Source organism: Canis lupus, chromosome 30 (assembly GCF_048164855.1).
Source record: "Canis lupus baileyi chromosome 30, mCanLup2.hap1, whole genome shotgun sequence".
In the NCBI taxonomy this organism is placed as follows: Eukaryota; Metazoa; Chordata; class Mammalia; order Carnivora; family Canidae; genus Canis; species Canis lupus.
This window is the reverse complement of record NC_132867.1, coordinates 41,312,393-41,328,518: the sequence shown is the minus strand read 5'-3', so window position 1 is coordinate 41,328,518 and position 16,126 is coordinate 41,312,393. Positions and strand designations below refer to the sequence as shown.

At 52.2% G+C, this 16,126-nt stretch overlaps 1 protein-coding gene across 2 annotated transcripts in view; it reads right to left on the bottom strand.

Annotated features, from left to right (window-relative positions):
- The window catches only part of TRAPPC10 (trafficking protein particle complex subunit 10), an 89,097-nt gene extending 75,057 nt beyond the window's left edge, over nt 1-14,040 (bottom strand). For both annotated transcript variants that reach the window (XM_072807145.1, XM_072807146.1), the window contains exon 1: nt 13,886-14,040. In XM_072807145.1, the coding sequence (XP_072663246.1) occupies nt 13,886-13,952 (67 nt within the window). In that variant the 5' untranslated portion in view covers nt 13,953-14,040. The remainder of the gene's footprint in view (nt 1-13,885) is intronic.
- Nucleotides 14,041-16,126: the final 2,086 nt, after the last annotated feature.

The following is a 16,126-nucleotide window of genomic DNA, read 5'->3' as shown; positions in this document are numbered from 1 at the left end:
CGAGGGGCCTGGAACACTTGCAGGGTCTGGCACACACTCACTCACAAGCCAGCCTGTGGAGAGAGGGCTATTCCATTGATTGGAAACTAAGCCAGAGGTCAAGCGTGGAAACCTGCTCAAGGACAAGCAGCTAATGAGCTTCAAACCTGGGACCTATTCACCTCCAGGCAGCCTGGCTCTGGACTCAATATTCTTCTCTGCTGGGGCACCCGGGGGGGCCTCAGTGGTTGAATGTCTCCTTTGGCTCAGGTCATGATCCTGGGGTCCCGGGATCAAGTCCCACATCAGGCTCTCCACAGGAAGCCTGCTTCTCCCTCTGCCTGTGTCTCTGCCTCTCTCTGTATCTCTCATGAATGAATGAATGAATGAATGAATGAATAAATAAATAAATAAATAAATAAATCTTAAAAAAAAAAGTCTTCTCTGCTGCCCTGAGTTGCTTCTCTATTTCTTAATTTTATTATTTGCTAATTAAACTGCACGGAGGCTCTGTCAATGCTGTCTGGCTGAAGGTACAGGTTCCAAAAGACCTTCCATCAATAGTGAACACTTCTGTCATTTGCTTACCAGTCACTAGCCCTTAAACATGCAAAGCTATGAAATCTCAACACTAACGGAGAAAAGGATCAGGACACGGTAACCGTGAGAAAAGTGGCAGAAAAAAAACAAAAGGTTCAGCCGATTTGCAGCTGATGGGTAACTCTCCTCATAATATATGCATTTTTAAGATCAATATTTTTATTTGGAAATTTATGTTGGGTAAAAGATTTTAAATCAAGATTGATACTCTCATACAGTATAATTCTTCTTCAAATTCTTTAGTATAATCTTAGTAAAGGGAACTAGTAACTTCTCCAATAAAACGCATCTCTCACTTTATCTTAAGCTGTTGAAGACATCCAGATTATTTTAGTCTGCTAACAAAATGGGTGTATTCAACCATCTCATGGGCAACGTCTCAAAGGCATTAGATTTACCTCCACAGGCTCCCTGGCACTGAGGGGTGGCAAAGACGATGCAGACTGCAGCCCAATATAACCAAGTGCTGTGCTGAGAGACCTGCATTTGGAGCACTGCTGTGTCTTCCCCTCTGAGGACCTCCTCCGCCATGGAGTGGCTGGACTGGGACCAGATGACCAGTTCCAAGGCCCTTCCAAGCAAGGGATTCTAGGAGTCCACCTTGGAACAAATAAGTCAAACGAAATGTATACTTTTCCTAGCCTTTGCTTTACAGAAAAATTTTCAGAAAGAGCCATTCTTAAAGTATGCTGTTAAGGGAAGAAAGCTCCAGCTCTCCAGGAAGCAGCAGTACATTCCTGTATTGGGTGGGACTTACAAGGGTGAAAGAGAATACAGGCATTACCCCTAACAATGGTGTATACACTTGCCCAAGACCAATAATGCACACATGAATTAACTGTTCAACGGCTTTTGGTAAAACAGACTTTCAAATGGATGATAGAAACATCCAAGGTCACAAACTGGGAGGCCATGTCTGTAATTACCCACAATCACGTATAAAACGTGCTTGCTATACTTCTTGTATAACATCAGCACAGCAAGGAAAATTAATGGATTCTTCAAATTAGTCACTCTTTTGCGGGAAAACTAATACCAAATGCATCTTCACAGAATATGGAAACCCTCCCCAGTGGTCCTCTCAGAGTACTTACCTGCACATAAAAGGCTTTCACATTTGGGGGTTGGAGGTGGGGAGTGAGGCTCAAAAGAAAAAACAAACAAGATCCATATGTCATCCAGATTCGGGAAGTAAAAGCCGAGGTTTATTCTGTGCCCTAAAATGACTGGGGAATGGACCCCCATTTCTGTGTAAACACACTGCCCTCCCTTCATTGCGAGGTGCATATATGAGAAGAAACCAGTGGGCCCTCCCACAGCTCTTTACTGCAGAGGACAACTCTAAAGAAAAGTCATTCCTACAGTCAACATGATGGGGATGATGGGGATCACCTTTATCTTCGGTTGTCCCGCCAAAATGCCAACTGTAGTTCACACGTCAGTATGTCCTGCCATTTCACTGCTGGCGGTCAAGTTATGCCTCCCCCATCCAGCTTCCAGCTTCATCCCTGACCCTAACTGTTGCATCACCTCAATCCAAAACCCCAGCAATCCCTGAAGGAATCCATCCCAACAGACACACACACAAAGCTACTTGATTCAGGACTACCTGAAAGAGCAAAAGCAATTTCCACAGATAGCACCCAAGTAGAATAACCACAGAACATCCACAAGCCACATGGCAGAGTACTACAGGACTGTTAAAGCAACAGGAAAGATCTCCAGGAAACGTGGAGAGAAAAAGCCAGGGGCAAAAATGTGTCTTGGTCTGCAATTTCCTATCTGAGGAGGGAAGCACAAATGTGTATGAATTTTTTTTTTTTTATGATAGGAGAATACTTAGATAAGGGAAGGGTCAGGGTGGAAAGGACAGAAATAACACTACATTGCTTATAATTATACCTTGCTTGGAAGATTTGGTTTCAAAAGCAAGCATTTCATATAATTACAAAACGAAGTTAAATGCTTAAAAAGTTTTCCCGAAAAATATCAGAAAAAAATCAAACAAAGTGAGTTAAATGCACGTGTGGCTGGCAGTACAGCCACAGAGAAAGAACTCTGGTGAGACTGGTGGTCAGACCATGTGCTCCTGGTGCAATATGTCCAAATGCCACAGAGAACCAGTAAAAGCATTTTAAATCTGTGCTCCTGAGTCACTGTTGAAGCAGTGTCAGAGACTGTAAAGGTAGAAGAAGGGGCTCCCAGGACCTGTGGCATCCGCTAGGTGTTTGATAAATGCTCGTTCCCAGGCCCGCCCTGCCTCACTGAATCAGAAACTGGGGTGGAGCCCAGCATCGGGCTCTAACAAGCCCACTAGGGGATTCTGATGCAGCTCAAGTTGGAGAAGGCCCTACCTCTGTCAGCCCCAAGTATCCACAGAATGAGAAGAAAGAAAATACAGAAGATCCAGCAGCTCATTAAAACCCCTAGGTCCGGGGATCCCTGGGTGGCACAGCGGTTTAGCGCCTGCCTTTGGCCCAGGGTGTGATCCTGGGGTCCCGGGATCGAGTCCCGCGTCGGGCTCCCAGCATGGAGCCTGCTTCTCCCTCCTCCTGTGTCTCTGCCTCTGTCTCTCTGTCTCTCTCTCTCTCATAAATTAAATCTTTAAAAAAAAAAAAAAAAAAACTAAGTCCTGAAACCAAATCAAAAAGACCAGTGTGAACTTAGGGTGTATTTTATCTTTAAATTCCTAGCTCTGTCCCCTAAAAAGAAGACCCAACAGCAACCAGGAGTCCGAGCACGCAGACCAGGGTCCTGACAAACCTTTTCCCATTAAGAAGCAGCAGGGCTTCTTGGAGAAACGGCAGACTCTGGGGCCAGGGCAGGAAAGGCGTGTGGAACACTTAACACAACAGAGAGCACAGAAACTCTCAGGGTTCGTCCAACTCGGGGGGCCCACTAATCGGCAAAGATGAAGCAGCCTGCAGGGCAGTAAGGACAGCAGGGCCACGGCCATGGGCTGTGACAGAGCAGGTAGGTTGAAGCCTTAGATTCAAGATACTTTAAAACAAAGTAACTGATCAGCACGAGGGCCCCCCCCACCCCGAGTGAACCAACTCACCCTGAGAACAGCTACAGAGGAAGGGAGTGAGGCGCTGACTTTTTTTTAAGATTTTATTTGTCAGAAAGAGAACGCGAGCGGGGAGCAAGGGGAGGGCAGAGCGAGCAGCTGAGCAGGGAGCCCAAGGGACGGGGGTCACGACCTGAGCCGAAGGCAGGTGCTTCCGACGGAGCCACCCCGCGCCCCGCGAGCCAGGCATGTAGTCTGCCTTTCCCACACAACTACCCTACTGGGTAAGCGAGGGACACACACGCACACTTGGCACAGACACATTCCTGCTAACAAACGAAGAAGAAGCGGGAACACTAGAGTCCGACCATCCCGCACCCACAGGGCTGAGCGACAGGGCGAGGGCCGCTCCCCCCGACACCCCTGCGGAGCCTGCGCACCACCAGCCGGGAGAGTCTTGCCAAAAACACGCAGCCTGAACCTGACCCAGCCCCCGGCTCCAGGGACCACCTTCCGGGAGACACAGAACCCCCAGGACAGAGGATGGCGGTCACGCGGGACACAGCCGGCCGAGTGGGAGAGTGAGTGTGACTCGGCCACGGACGGAGGACCTGGGCTCCTCGGGAACCGGCCAGGAGCCGGAGGGAGGCCGAGGGGGACCCGAGATTAGAAGAGACTCAAGACCTCATCTGGATACTAATTAATTCAAAGGCTTTAAAAGAAAGAGACACACTGAAAATGTGAACGCTGAATATTTGATATCGGGGACAGTATTTTAGGTATGATAAAGGCTTTACAGTTCTGGTTTTAAAAGCCCTGCTCTCTCAGAGATGCGCTGTCCTGAGCGACACCCGCCACCTCGGCTCCGGCTGCCGTGACACAATACGACAGGCTGGCTCCCGGCGCCCCACTGGCTCCACTTGTCTTCCCCCGGCTCCCGAGCCGGGAAGTCCCAGGCCAAGGTGCTGACCACTCGTGCAGGAGCCTGGTCTCCTCCTGCTTGGGGCCCTTCCCTGGTGTGCACGAGGGGGTGGGGGCAGCACCCTCGGCCCCTCTCATAAGGCCACTGGCTCGACCCTCAGGGCCCACCCTCCGTTCCTCTCCAGGCTGCTCTCCGCCCAGGGCCCTACCGGCCACCCGGGGACCCCATCTCCAAATGCCGTCACCCTGGGAGCCAGAGCTCCAGCACACGAGCTGGGAGAGGGGAGACACCTTCCGTCCGTAACACACACCTGCCTGCGGGGCAAGAACGTGATGCCCGGGGGCTGCTTCAGAGTAACACAGGGTTACAGGGAACGAGGCTCAGGGAAGCAAGACTGGGCAATTCTCCCAACTGCTGAAGCTGGGTAGACAGGTTTGTGGGGTTTTGTTGGACTACTCCACTTTTGCACACGTTTGTAAGTTTCCATAATAAAAAGTATGAAATGCTACAATTCTCCCACTTCCCTTATCCTTCTCTTTCCTCCACAGCACTTATCACTGATTACATAATTCGCTATTTATGCGTATCGTGTCCCTCCTCCCCCTGGTGGAAGCGCTCCGAGGGCTGGGGTCTTTGCTGCTGGATGTAACCCCAGCCCCTGCAACAGTGCCCGGCCAGGCCAGGCGCCGAGCGCACCCCTGCTGACCCCAACTGGGCAGCCTCGCCAGGCCCCTTCATATCCTACGCCAGACAACCCAGGGTCCCCGGACACGGACACCCCGCGCAGAGGGAACAACAGTGCTGGCTGTCAGAACATGTTCTCACGATAGGAATGCAATTTTAGAATGGGTAAGATTATACTGGCGATTTCTGGTGTGGCTGACTTACCAGCCCTTAGATTGCTGAACCAAAGGAAGCGCGGTTTTTATTTTACTTAACTTTGTGGCAAAGGCTTTCTCTGAGGGGTAATTTTAGGGAAAAGCCCCCCTTCCTTCCATCTGGGCAGATGGTGTCTGCCTCCCCAACTGCTTGGTAAAGTGGTAGTAGAGGAGGAGCCAGGCACCTCGATGCTGATCCTCACTGCGCTATCACACACTGAGAGGTCCTGGTCGGGCCCAGCGCAGCCGGCCCTCGGATCTTCGTCTTCAAAATGGGCCCTCGGACGGCCCATCCTGGTGTTCACCTGCACGCTTAGAAACTTACTAACTGATCCAGCTGATCTAAAAGTACCCATAAACGGTGAGCTAGGGAGGTAGTAAAAATTACTACCCATATGAGTTATTGTTAGCTCCATGGCTCTACCTAAAATTGTAGCTCTAGAATGTATGCAGCTAGTTCCAAATGCTAAACAGATCTGTTAAAAACAAGAAAAATTTCCAAACATACAACAGTTCCCAGCGAAACCAAGGTCTAAATCTGTTGTCAGTTTCTTCATAATTTCTCTACTCACTTTTTTTTTAATTTTGCAAACAAGGGCCTAAAATAATACGAAGGAACAAAACATTATGGAACATGAGTGGCAAGAAGCCAAGTAAAGACATTTATTTCCCTAGGGGAAAATAATAAAAGAGAGATTACAAAAAATGTTCACTATTTCTAAGAGATCATCCCACCTTGTGTCAACATCTAGAGCCAAAATCCCAGATGCCAAGAAATCATCCCCCTGGTCAACAGTTCAACGAGGACAAACCTCTAAAGACAGAAGCAGCGATATAAAAACCAGAGAAGCACAATGGATGCTGGCTGATACGCACCAGACACAGATGCTGTGGTGTAGGAAAGGACCCGGCCCCCAAACAACATGTCCACGCTCGACCCCCAGAACCTGTGCATGGGACCGGATTTGGAAAAAGGATCTTTGTACGTGTAATGAAGTTCAGGCTCTCAAATGAGATCACCCCAGATCATCTGAGTGGGCCCTAAATCCAACGACAGTGTCCTCATACGGGACAGGAGAGCAAATGCAGAGATAGAGGAGCCGCACAAAGACAGGGCAGAGACCTGAGCAAAGCGTCAAGGGCTACTGGGAGCTGGAAGAGACAGAAGGATCCTCCCTGGGAGCCACAGGAGGGAGCACACAGCCTACCAACACCTTGATTTTCAACTTCTGGTCTCCAGAACTGTGAGAGAATAGATTCCCCTTGTTTTGAGCCACTAAGTTTCTGATAATTTGTTACAACAGCCCTAAGAAACTAATGCATATGCTATAAAATACAAAAATAGAACGCATTTTTCCTAATGCTATTCCAATTCATGTTTTAGACATGTTTTTTACTATACTTCTTAAATGTCAAAGAAACACGGCTGAACACGTAATTCAGAAGAGGTCCAATCACCAATAAACATATAAAAAGGACTTCACTAATCATCAGGTAAATGCACCCCCAAACAACTACGATGACCTTGGGCTGGACAAAGATTCTAGATACAATATCAAAAGCACAACCCAGGGATCCCTGGGTAGCTCAGCGGTTTAGTGCCTGCCTTCGGCCCAGGGCGTGATCCTGGAGTCCCGGGATCGGGTCCCACGTCGGGCTCCCTGCATGGAGCCTGCTTCTCCCTCTGCCTGTGTCTCTGCCTCTCTCTCTGTGTGTATCTCTCATGAATAAATAAATAAAATATTAAAAAAAAAGCACAACCCACACACAAAAAATCTGGTAACTAGACTTCATCAAAATTTAAAATGTACTTCAAAAGATAGCACTAAGAAAATTAAAAAGACAGCCAAAGACTAGGAGAAAGTATTTGCAAACCATGGATCTGACAGAGGACACGTATCAGCAAAAATCATAAACTCTTATAACTCAATGATGATCTAATTTAAAAATGAAAAAATATCTGAATAAACATTTCACTGAAGAAAGTAGACAAATGGCTGATTAGGAAGGGCAAAAATGCTCAACTTTGCTAGCCATGAGGGAAATGCAAACTAAAACCAAAATCAGATACCACTTCGCGTCCACTGGGACAGCTACGATAAAGAAGACAGACAGGTGTGTGTCCACAAGAATATGGAGCAACCGAAACCCTCAAACACTGCTGGTGGGGATGTTAACTGCAGACACTTGGGAAGACAATCCAGCAGTTTCTTAAAAAGTCAGACATAAGCTGATCATGCAACACAGCAATTCTGCCCCTGAGAACCTTCACACAAAGGACAGGAACTCATGCCCACGCACAGGTGTGCGAATGTTCCCGGCAGCGTTACTCCCAACACCCCAAAATTGGAAACAACCTAAAAGTCCATCGGCTGGTGAACACAGACAAGATGTGGGCCATCCGTACGGAGGACTACTACCCAGAGGTGAAAGAAGGAACGCACGACAGATGACGGCACAACTCCACAAAGGAGGATGCTGAGCCTCCAAATGCCGCTGAGTGAAAAAAGCCGCACAATCTCATTTCTACGAAAGGTCTAGAAAACACCAGCGTTGAGAGAGAGGTTGCCCACGCCCAGGGGTGGGAGCAGGGATTACCTGCTCAAGAGCATGAGGGACCCGACGGGTGATGGAAGTGGATCGTGGTGCCGGCTGCACAGCTCTGGGGACGAACGGGGTCCAGAGTTGTGCACGTAGGATGGATGACCCTCACTGTACCCGGATGAAAGCTCAATGCAGCGATGAAAGAAAACTTCTGCGTGTGTTGCGGAGCCGTGTCACTCGGAGTGCACCTCTACACGGGGCGATTCGGAAGCTGCCTCCAATATCTGAACTGCTCTTACCTTCTGACCCAGCAAGTCCATTTCTGGATTCCATTCTTTGTTTAAAAAACCTATTCCTCCTTTGTTTATGTGTTCTTAAGGCTTAAAGGTGGTTTTGAAAGTTACAGATATATCTTCTTTCAAGGCTTCATCTACATGCCAGGTTGACAGTCCTCCAATCCTACACATTCCACCTCAGAAGCCAAATACTCAACCCAAGAATGCTCCGGTTTGGTCTCCAGTTTCCACAGACTTGTAGTAAAGAAACCGTATCTGAACTCAATTCAGAGGAACCAGTTCAAAGAATATGGTCCCTAGCATACCAGTTAGCTTTATTTCTTTTACCAGATTAACATATATTCCCTGGATTCAAAAACTCCAGGGAATGTTGCAATATCAAAAAGACTTAAGCACAGAGCAGTTTAACTAAAACCAAGTCTGAGTGATCAGGGTTCAAACCATCCAAGCATTTCCCACAAAGCTGTCTTATCTCGATGAGACACGTGTTGGGAGAAAATAACTCTACGCTGTCCAAAGCCTCTAACTTATGGAGGCGTTAAAGATAGCACGGTGTTTCCCTTAGAGACGCTCACTCACTTATCTATTTCGTTTATTCGACAAGTATTTACTGAGCACCTACTGTGTGCCCAGCACCGCTGCAGCTGCCAGAAGCACAGGAGTCACCAACAGAAATTCGGACCCTCTCACTGTAGCTGGCAGGCAGCCTGGGTCAGGGGTGGAGAGAGACAATAAGCCAAGAAAAAACAAATGTTTGTGTCAGGGGGATGCTGAGCCAAGAAGACTGAATAGTCAACAGTGTGCCAAACAGGGAGCGGGGTGTGGGAGGTAGTATGTGAGCAGCTACCAGAGTGAGGGGGAGGCAGTGAGGGGGGCCAGAGAGCAGTGCAGGCTCGTAGGAAGGGGAAGGCTGGGGGAGGTGAAGGTACAGCCAGAAGCCAGGCTTGGGGGTCCAGGGCTTGTAAGTCATGGAGGGGCTCCTGGTCCCCAGAAAGGTCTGCGAGTGTTATGCTGCTGAGAAGGTGGCTAGCCCAAGAAGGGTCCGAGCAGAGGACTGCATGCCTCTCGGGACCCCTCGGACGGGCACCCGGGTAGCTCAGGGGTTGACCATCTCCCTTAGGCCCAGGGCATGACCCCGGGGTCCTGGGATCAAGTCCCACATCGGGCTCCCTGCATGGAGCCTGCTTCTCCCCCTGCCTGTGTCTCTGCCTCTCTCTGTGTCTCTTGTGAATAAATAAATAAAATCTTAAGAAAAAAATAATATCTTCTAAGACCAAACCACTGTGAATACACATGAAATCAGGTTCAGAGCAGTCACAGAGCCCAGACTCGAAGGGAGGCAGGAGAGCCGCAGCCGGCTCCGAGGCCAGCAGGGCGAGGAGGCTGCCCGAGGCAGAGCCATGCTGCCCTCCACACCTGGATCCACAGCTCAGGCCCAGGCAGCTGTGCAGAGACAGTGGGGGACCGGCGTACCCTGAGACCACACGCAGGCGACGCCACGTGATCCCCATGAAGAGACGCTCTGACACCTGGGGAAAGCTTCTCTTAGACGACAAATTCTTTAGCCCGTCACTCGCACTTCCATCGAAGACGAGCCCCTCGGCCCTTCCCGTGTCAGTGTGGGGGCCCCACCACGCTGCCGACCACTCCTTTCCAGGCAGAGACCAGCTCCTGCAAGGTCCGCCACGCTCGACTATCTCGGACATTCTTCAGAACTTAAGAACAAATATCAGGCCCTTGCATTTCATTTGCATAAACCAAATTTTAATAGAACCACTTCTGAAACACATCTTGTAAATCAGGCCTGTAAGCAAAAGTTCAAACAGAGAAGCACTTTTTACTTCAATGTCACCAGTTCAAACCCACCCTAGAGTTGGGTTAACATGCTAGTCACAGGTGTTTCCAGACCATGTACCTGGGTGCCTCCGTGTACCACAGCAAACCCACAGAGGCCCCACAGGGCATTCTGAATTTAAGAGGAAAATGCAACGCCAGAGATGGACCGGACCCCACTTGAGGTATTCAGTTTCAGTATTAGATGCTGGTACATTCCTCTCCATGGCATCACTATGTCACAAAACAGCGGGGTTGCTATGATAAAAGGAAAGTACCACAAACAAAAACCAAAAAACCACAGAGGGCGGCAACGTCCATTGGACTCCCAAGCTAGAGAAGTTGTGCAGTGCCCAAGAGGTGCAACCATCCCATTAGTATGTCACCACGGTTATCCAAGAATGAAATAAAAATGTTTCTTCTAATTTATGTGTATGACTTCCCCCAATAACGACTGTTAGGGCATAATACTTATTTAATAAAATTAGTTGGACCTAACGATTTAATAAATGGAGTTATTCAGTATTCTCGTTAACCTAGAGATGCCATGACAAAGTTACCGAGACACAAAGGCACAGTGAACAAATGAAGTTCAGGACTTACTCCTTAGCAGCTAACAGTCTGGCACGCTGATGCCTCTTCTGCGTGCTTTACACACGTTCATTCTTTCAACTCCGCATCAACCCTATGAGATTGGTACCGTGGCCATCCTTATTTCACAGATGAGGACGAGCTGGTCCCACATAAAGGATCCACGTGTGCTTAAGCATGCGCGGGCACGACGGACACACGGAGCCAGGCAAGGGCATGTGGTAGCATTTCAGTCCTCGAACAGTTGAGGTTTCTGAGGACAAACGCTTCTCCTGCGTCTCAGCTGTTGATTTGTTACCAGCTTAAGAATTCAGTATGAACCAAGGTCTGCATTTATGTGCATCAATTGGGAAAAAAAGATATTTTAAGTGACTTTTCTGGGACTCAGACTGCGACAGTGGTCAAATCACAAGCACCACACTTACGGGGTGGGTGAAAAATTAACAAGGTGCACATTTATAAACTTTAACCTGGGGGGCGGGGTCAAACTCCACACACAAAGCATCATGGCTTTACTCATTTTTGTTGCCTTTCCCCCGCTTTCAAATGTATAGATGTGGAACCCCAAATAGAGAGATCCAGAAAAGTAAACCACACAGTCTAAGAAGTGACTGGTAAGATGAGATCATCTGCATGGCGCATTGTGATTTTTCAAATACTATACAATTCTTTGTTGACTGTATATTCTAGTCTTGTCACGATGCTAACAGCCCACAAAGAAATGCCACAAATCAGTGGAATTACAATAACTTTGTCCACAAAAGGAGAGAGCTGGAAAAGGAACGGGTCTTCCCCAACATACCCTTGTAACAGAAACCTGTCTTAATCTAAAGCAGAGAACTGACCCAGTGCTTGGGGAAAAAGAAAAAAAATCTAAGCTAATACTTAAATTTAGATCAAATAAATCTGCTGGGTTTGCTTCAGTTGAACTGTACATTTTTCATGATTAATGAATTATGCTACAGGCACTCAAATTGCTATGAGCAGGTAATGCATCAGCCGTCATCACACCATCAGCACCGCTATTTCACAGATGGTCTCTGGTACTTACTAGCCTAACTAGTCTGTGGTCTAAGCAGATCCCCTGCTGAGGCTGTTGGTAAGAGGCAGCTAGGCAGCAGGTTCAGAGGCTCTTAGTTATGGAGTGAAGGCCATAAAAAATGTTTAGGTAGCTTCAGAATATTATTAAAATAACTCAGCAAGCTTTCAAGTAATCGTGCATTGTAGTTACCGCTCGGCTCTGGGGACTTTCCGTTCTTCTCCCAGCAACACACATCTAACTGGTTCCTACACTTACTTGAACACACCCTACATCCTCCTCAGAAAGCTCCACTCACAGTTCACTTCGACTCAAAGTGTCCTAAATTCCAAGAGCAAAAGCCAAAGCAGCACAAACTGTGCTCTCATCGGAAAAGGAACAAACCCGACTTCACAGGGGATCAGGCTGCTGAGGATAGCCAGGTGTCCCGGGAGCAGAGCCACTGGGAACACAGATGTGTTGCAAACTAAGAGGTCATGTACATGACATCAAAACTTCCAAGAATAAGGAGCCTCGGGGTGGATTCTTCAAAAGCAATTTTCCTACTGCCTTTGTCTACAGGGCTTAGGCCAACTCCTCCCTTCAAACCACAGGCTGGAGGCCGGAGAGAACGGGACAGATAAAGAAAGTATGGGGCAAAAACCAGGGCAAGTGCCTCCCAGAGCCGCAGCCCCAAACACGGAAACACCCAAGTGTAATTTCAAGTGTGAACAGGGAAGCCAGCTTTTCTCCACGCTAACACACCTGTCCAGTTTAGAGAGCCCTTTTTTATTATTCCAGCTAACTTGTCTGAAAGTTTACCGACGGCACTTTCTTTCCTGGGACTCCGATGAGTGGAAGGCTCTGGCCTTTACGACAGAGACGTCGTTGGCCCACACAACACTGCATCCAGAGGCTGCGGCTACCTTCTGCAGGAGACGACGCTGTCCCCTCTGTCCCCTCGCTGTCACGCAGGTGGGCATGAAAGTAAATGCTAAACACATACGTCGGTCACTGTCTGCTGGGAGAGCCAGCTACTCAGTCCATCATGAGATTCAGGAACTTCCTCCCCAGAACTGTATTTACAGGACGCCTGCAGAACCCTGTCTAGGCCAAGGGGTGCGAGATGCAATTAGATGATGCGGATTCTCCCGAGCTCAGGGGGTGTGGGCACTGGGGGAGGCGTTTCCAGGGTCTGCATTATACGGGGGACACCCGGCAGGATGACCACCGGGGGTGCGGCTCCTCTGCCCCAGCACCTGGAGAGCACCTGCGGGGGGGCCTCCAGGTCCGCGTGCACCTGTCCTCTGGGGCTGAAGGTGGAGCAAGCTCTAGAGACGACCGAAGTCAAGACGCCCCGCCGACAAATATAGGGGGGGAGGGGGGGCGGGGAAGAAACGGCTGTGGCTGGAGCACGCCAGGGTCCAAGTCGGGAGGAGACAGCCCACTTCCCTAAGGAAGTCTGTCACCCGGAGATGAAGCCACACACTTCAAGGTCAGACACCCAGTCCCTCCGGGACCTGAGCAGAGAGGACACGCTAGGGGCGCGCCCGCTGGACGGGAAAAGGGAGAAGAACACGAGCGTGCCCCAGACTCGCACAGCAGTCGGCCATGGGCGGCCTGGGCGCCCGCTTTTTCCGCAGAAAACAGGGCCTCCGTTGAAAGCACGGAAGACACAGGAGGAGAGTCGACGGGACACTGTCAAGGTCTGAAATCCCCGTGGTCCGAACGGAACGTCAGCGACGCCTCGGCGCGGCCTGTACCCTCCGCACTTCTCAAAAAAGTGTCTAATCCTAAAGTTGCGGCTGCAGAGAGAAGTTAGTGGGGGGCGTTTTCCGGTCACAGGAGGAGGACCCCCCCCCCGCGGCCTGTGCGCGCCCGCGAGCCCGACCCGGGGCAGAGGGGCAGCTGCGGGGACCGCGGGGATCCGAGCGCACGCGCCCCCCAAGCCCCCTAGCCCCGCCCCCAAGCCCTCAGCCCCGCCCCCAAGCCCTCGGCCCCGCCCCCAAAGCCCTCGGCCCCGCCCCCGCCACGGCCCGCGGGCGTCCCGGGGTCGGAGGTCACCCTCGGGCGCGGAGGCCCCGCCGCAGCCGCCGCCCCGGCCACGCCTCCGATCCGGGGAGCGGCCGGGCCCGGAGCGCGGGGGTCGGGGGTCAGGGGTCGGGGGTCGCGGGGCGGGGGGGCCCCGGTTCCTCCCGCGCCGACGGCACTCACAGGTGACGATGGGCTTGTTCTCCATGGTGTAGATCACCGGCGGCAGCGGCTCCGCAGGGGCGGCCATGGGCGTCCGCCGTCACCGGCCCGGCCCCCCGCGCCCCATGGGCAGCCCCGAGGCCGCGCCGGGCCAGCCCGAGCCTGAGCGGCGCCTCGACACGGAGGCCCGCCCGGCCGCGCGAGGCAGCTCCCGAGCCGCCCGCCGCCGCCGCCGCCGCCGCCTCCCGCAGCACCACTTCCGGCCCCGGCGCCGCCGCGCTACCGCTTCCGGGGCGCGCGGCTTAAAGGGGCGGCCTCCCGGCGGCGCTCGCGCGCTGTCCTCCGACAGAAAGGCGGGGCGGGGAGGGGGCGGGGCCCCGAGGGAAGGGGGCGGGGCCCCACGTGCGCCTCGGAGCCGGGACCCCCCGCCCCCCCGCCCCCGCCCCCGACTGCGGCCGCCCCTCCGCGGGCCCGACGGCCCAGGGGACCCTCCTCCGCCCCCGGCGTCAGCCACCGCCGGTCACTGGCAGCCCATGGACACGGGCACGGCCCCGGGGTCACCGACAGCGCGGGGAGATGGGTGCCCCCTGGGGTCACTGTCAGCACCTGGACAGAGGGATGTACATTCCCCCCCCTCCCCCGCCGGGTCACAGTCAGCACCTGGACACGGGCACGGCCCCGGGGTCACCTACAGCACAGGGAGACGGGGTGCCCCCTGGGGTCACCGTCAGCACCTGGACAGAGGGATGTACCCCCCCCCCCCGGGGTCACCGTCAGCACCTGGACACAGGCACATCCCCGGGGTCACCTACAGCACAGGGAAATGGGGTGACCCCCGGGGGTCACCGACAGCAGATGGACAGAGGGATATACCTGCCCCCCCACCCCCCCCACATCACTGTCAGCACCTGGACAGAGGGATGTACCCCCGGGGTCACTGTCAGCACCTAGACACGGGCACAACCCTGGCATCACCTACAGCACCTGGAGACGGGATGCCCCCCAGGGGTCACTGGCAGCAGCTGGACATGGGGATGTCCCCCAGAGGTCACCTAGACATGGGGATGCCCCTCAGGATCACTCTCAGCACCTGGACAGAGGAATGTACCCCCAGAGTCACTGTCAGCACCTGGATACAGACACGACCCCAGGGTCACCTACAGCACAGGGAGATGGGATGCCCCTGGGGGTCACCAGCAGCAGGTGGAAACAGGGATGACCCCCAGAGGTCACTGACAGCACCTGGACATGGGGATTGCCCCCCTCCCCCAGGTGACTATCAGCACTTGGACACGGGCCCAGCCCCGGGTCACCTACAGCACGGGGAGATGGGATGCCCCCCGGGGGTCACCAACAGCAGGTGGACACTGGGACGACCCCTGGAGGTCACTGACAGCACCTGGACACGGGATGCCCCCCGGGGGTCACTGTACACTGGCGTGAGAGGCACTGACACCCGTGGACCCAGGGACCACCCTGCGGTCACTAGGAGGGGCATGTGGACAGTGGCCCGGCAGCTGCTCACCCTCGGGGTGTGCTGCCCAGAACCTTGCTCTCCTTGTGTTTACAGACACCCAGTGCCTCAGGGGAAACAGTCAAAGCACCAGATTAATTCCCACCGCTGGGCCGAATGGCAGTTGCTCCTTGCGAAACTCCTGGTCTGGTGTTTTCTTGTTACACTGGTTTTACAGTATTATTGCTGCCATAAAGTCGAGCAGGATTATTTACCTTCTGGCTGTAACCAAAGACCCTACAGCACTGCAGTTACTCCTCGAGTCTCACCTTGGAGACGACTCCCCAACCCTCCGGTGGTGGAATGAACTGCCTCTTCCTGAAATTCCATAGCAGGTTGCCCACACTCCTGTTAGCACTGCTTTCCTGTCTCGGTGACAAACGCCTGCACGAGGGACTGCGCCTTCTACTTGTGTCCCAAACCTTCCCCCATACTGAGCCACCCAGGGCCTTCCATGGAGTGGGTGAGTTTTGGGAATGCCACAAAAAGAGGCCCTACTGTAATGCATGTAAATTTCTTGTGCAAGGAAAGTCGTTTTGGGGTAGCCTTTGCAGATGAAATAAAGCAAGTGTATGTGGGAAATAGCTTGAGTGTGAACAAAGGTGCTGATCGTGCGTGCATAGTGTAGCATGTGCATTGTAGCTGAGTGAGGATGCAAAGAGCAGAGTTTTGGACAGATGGAGCCAGTGAGGCAGAGCGCCGGAGAAGAAGGAACTAAGGAGGGGTGCAGAGCCAGAGCCCGTGTGGGG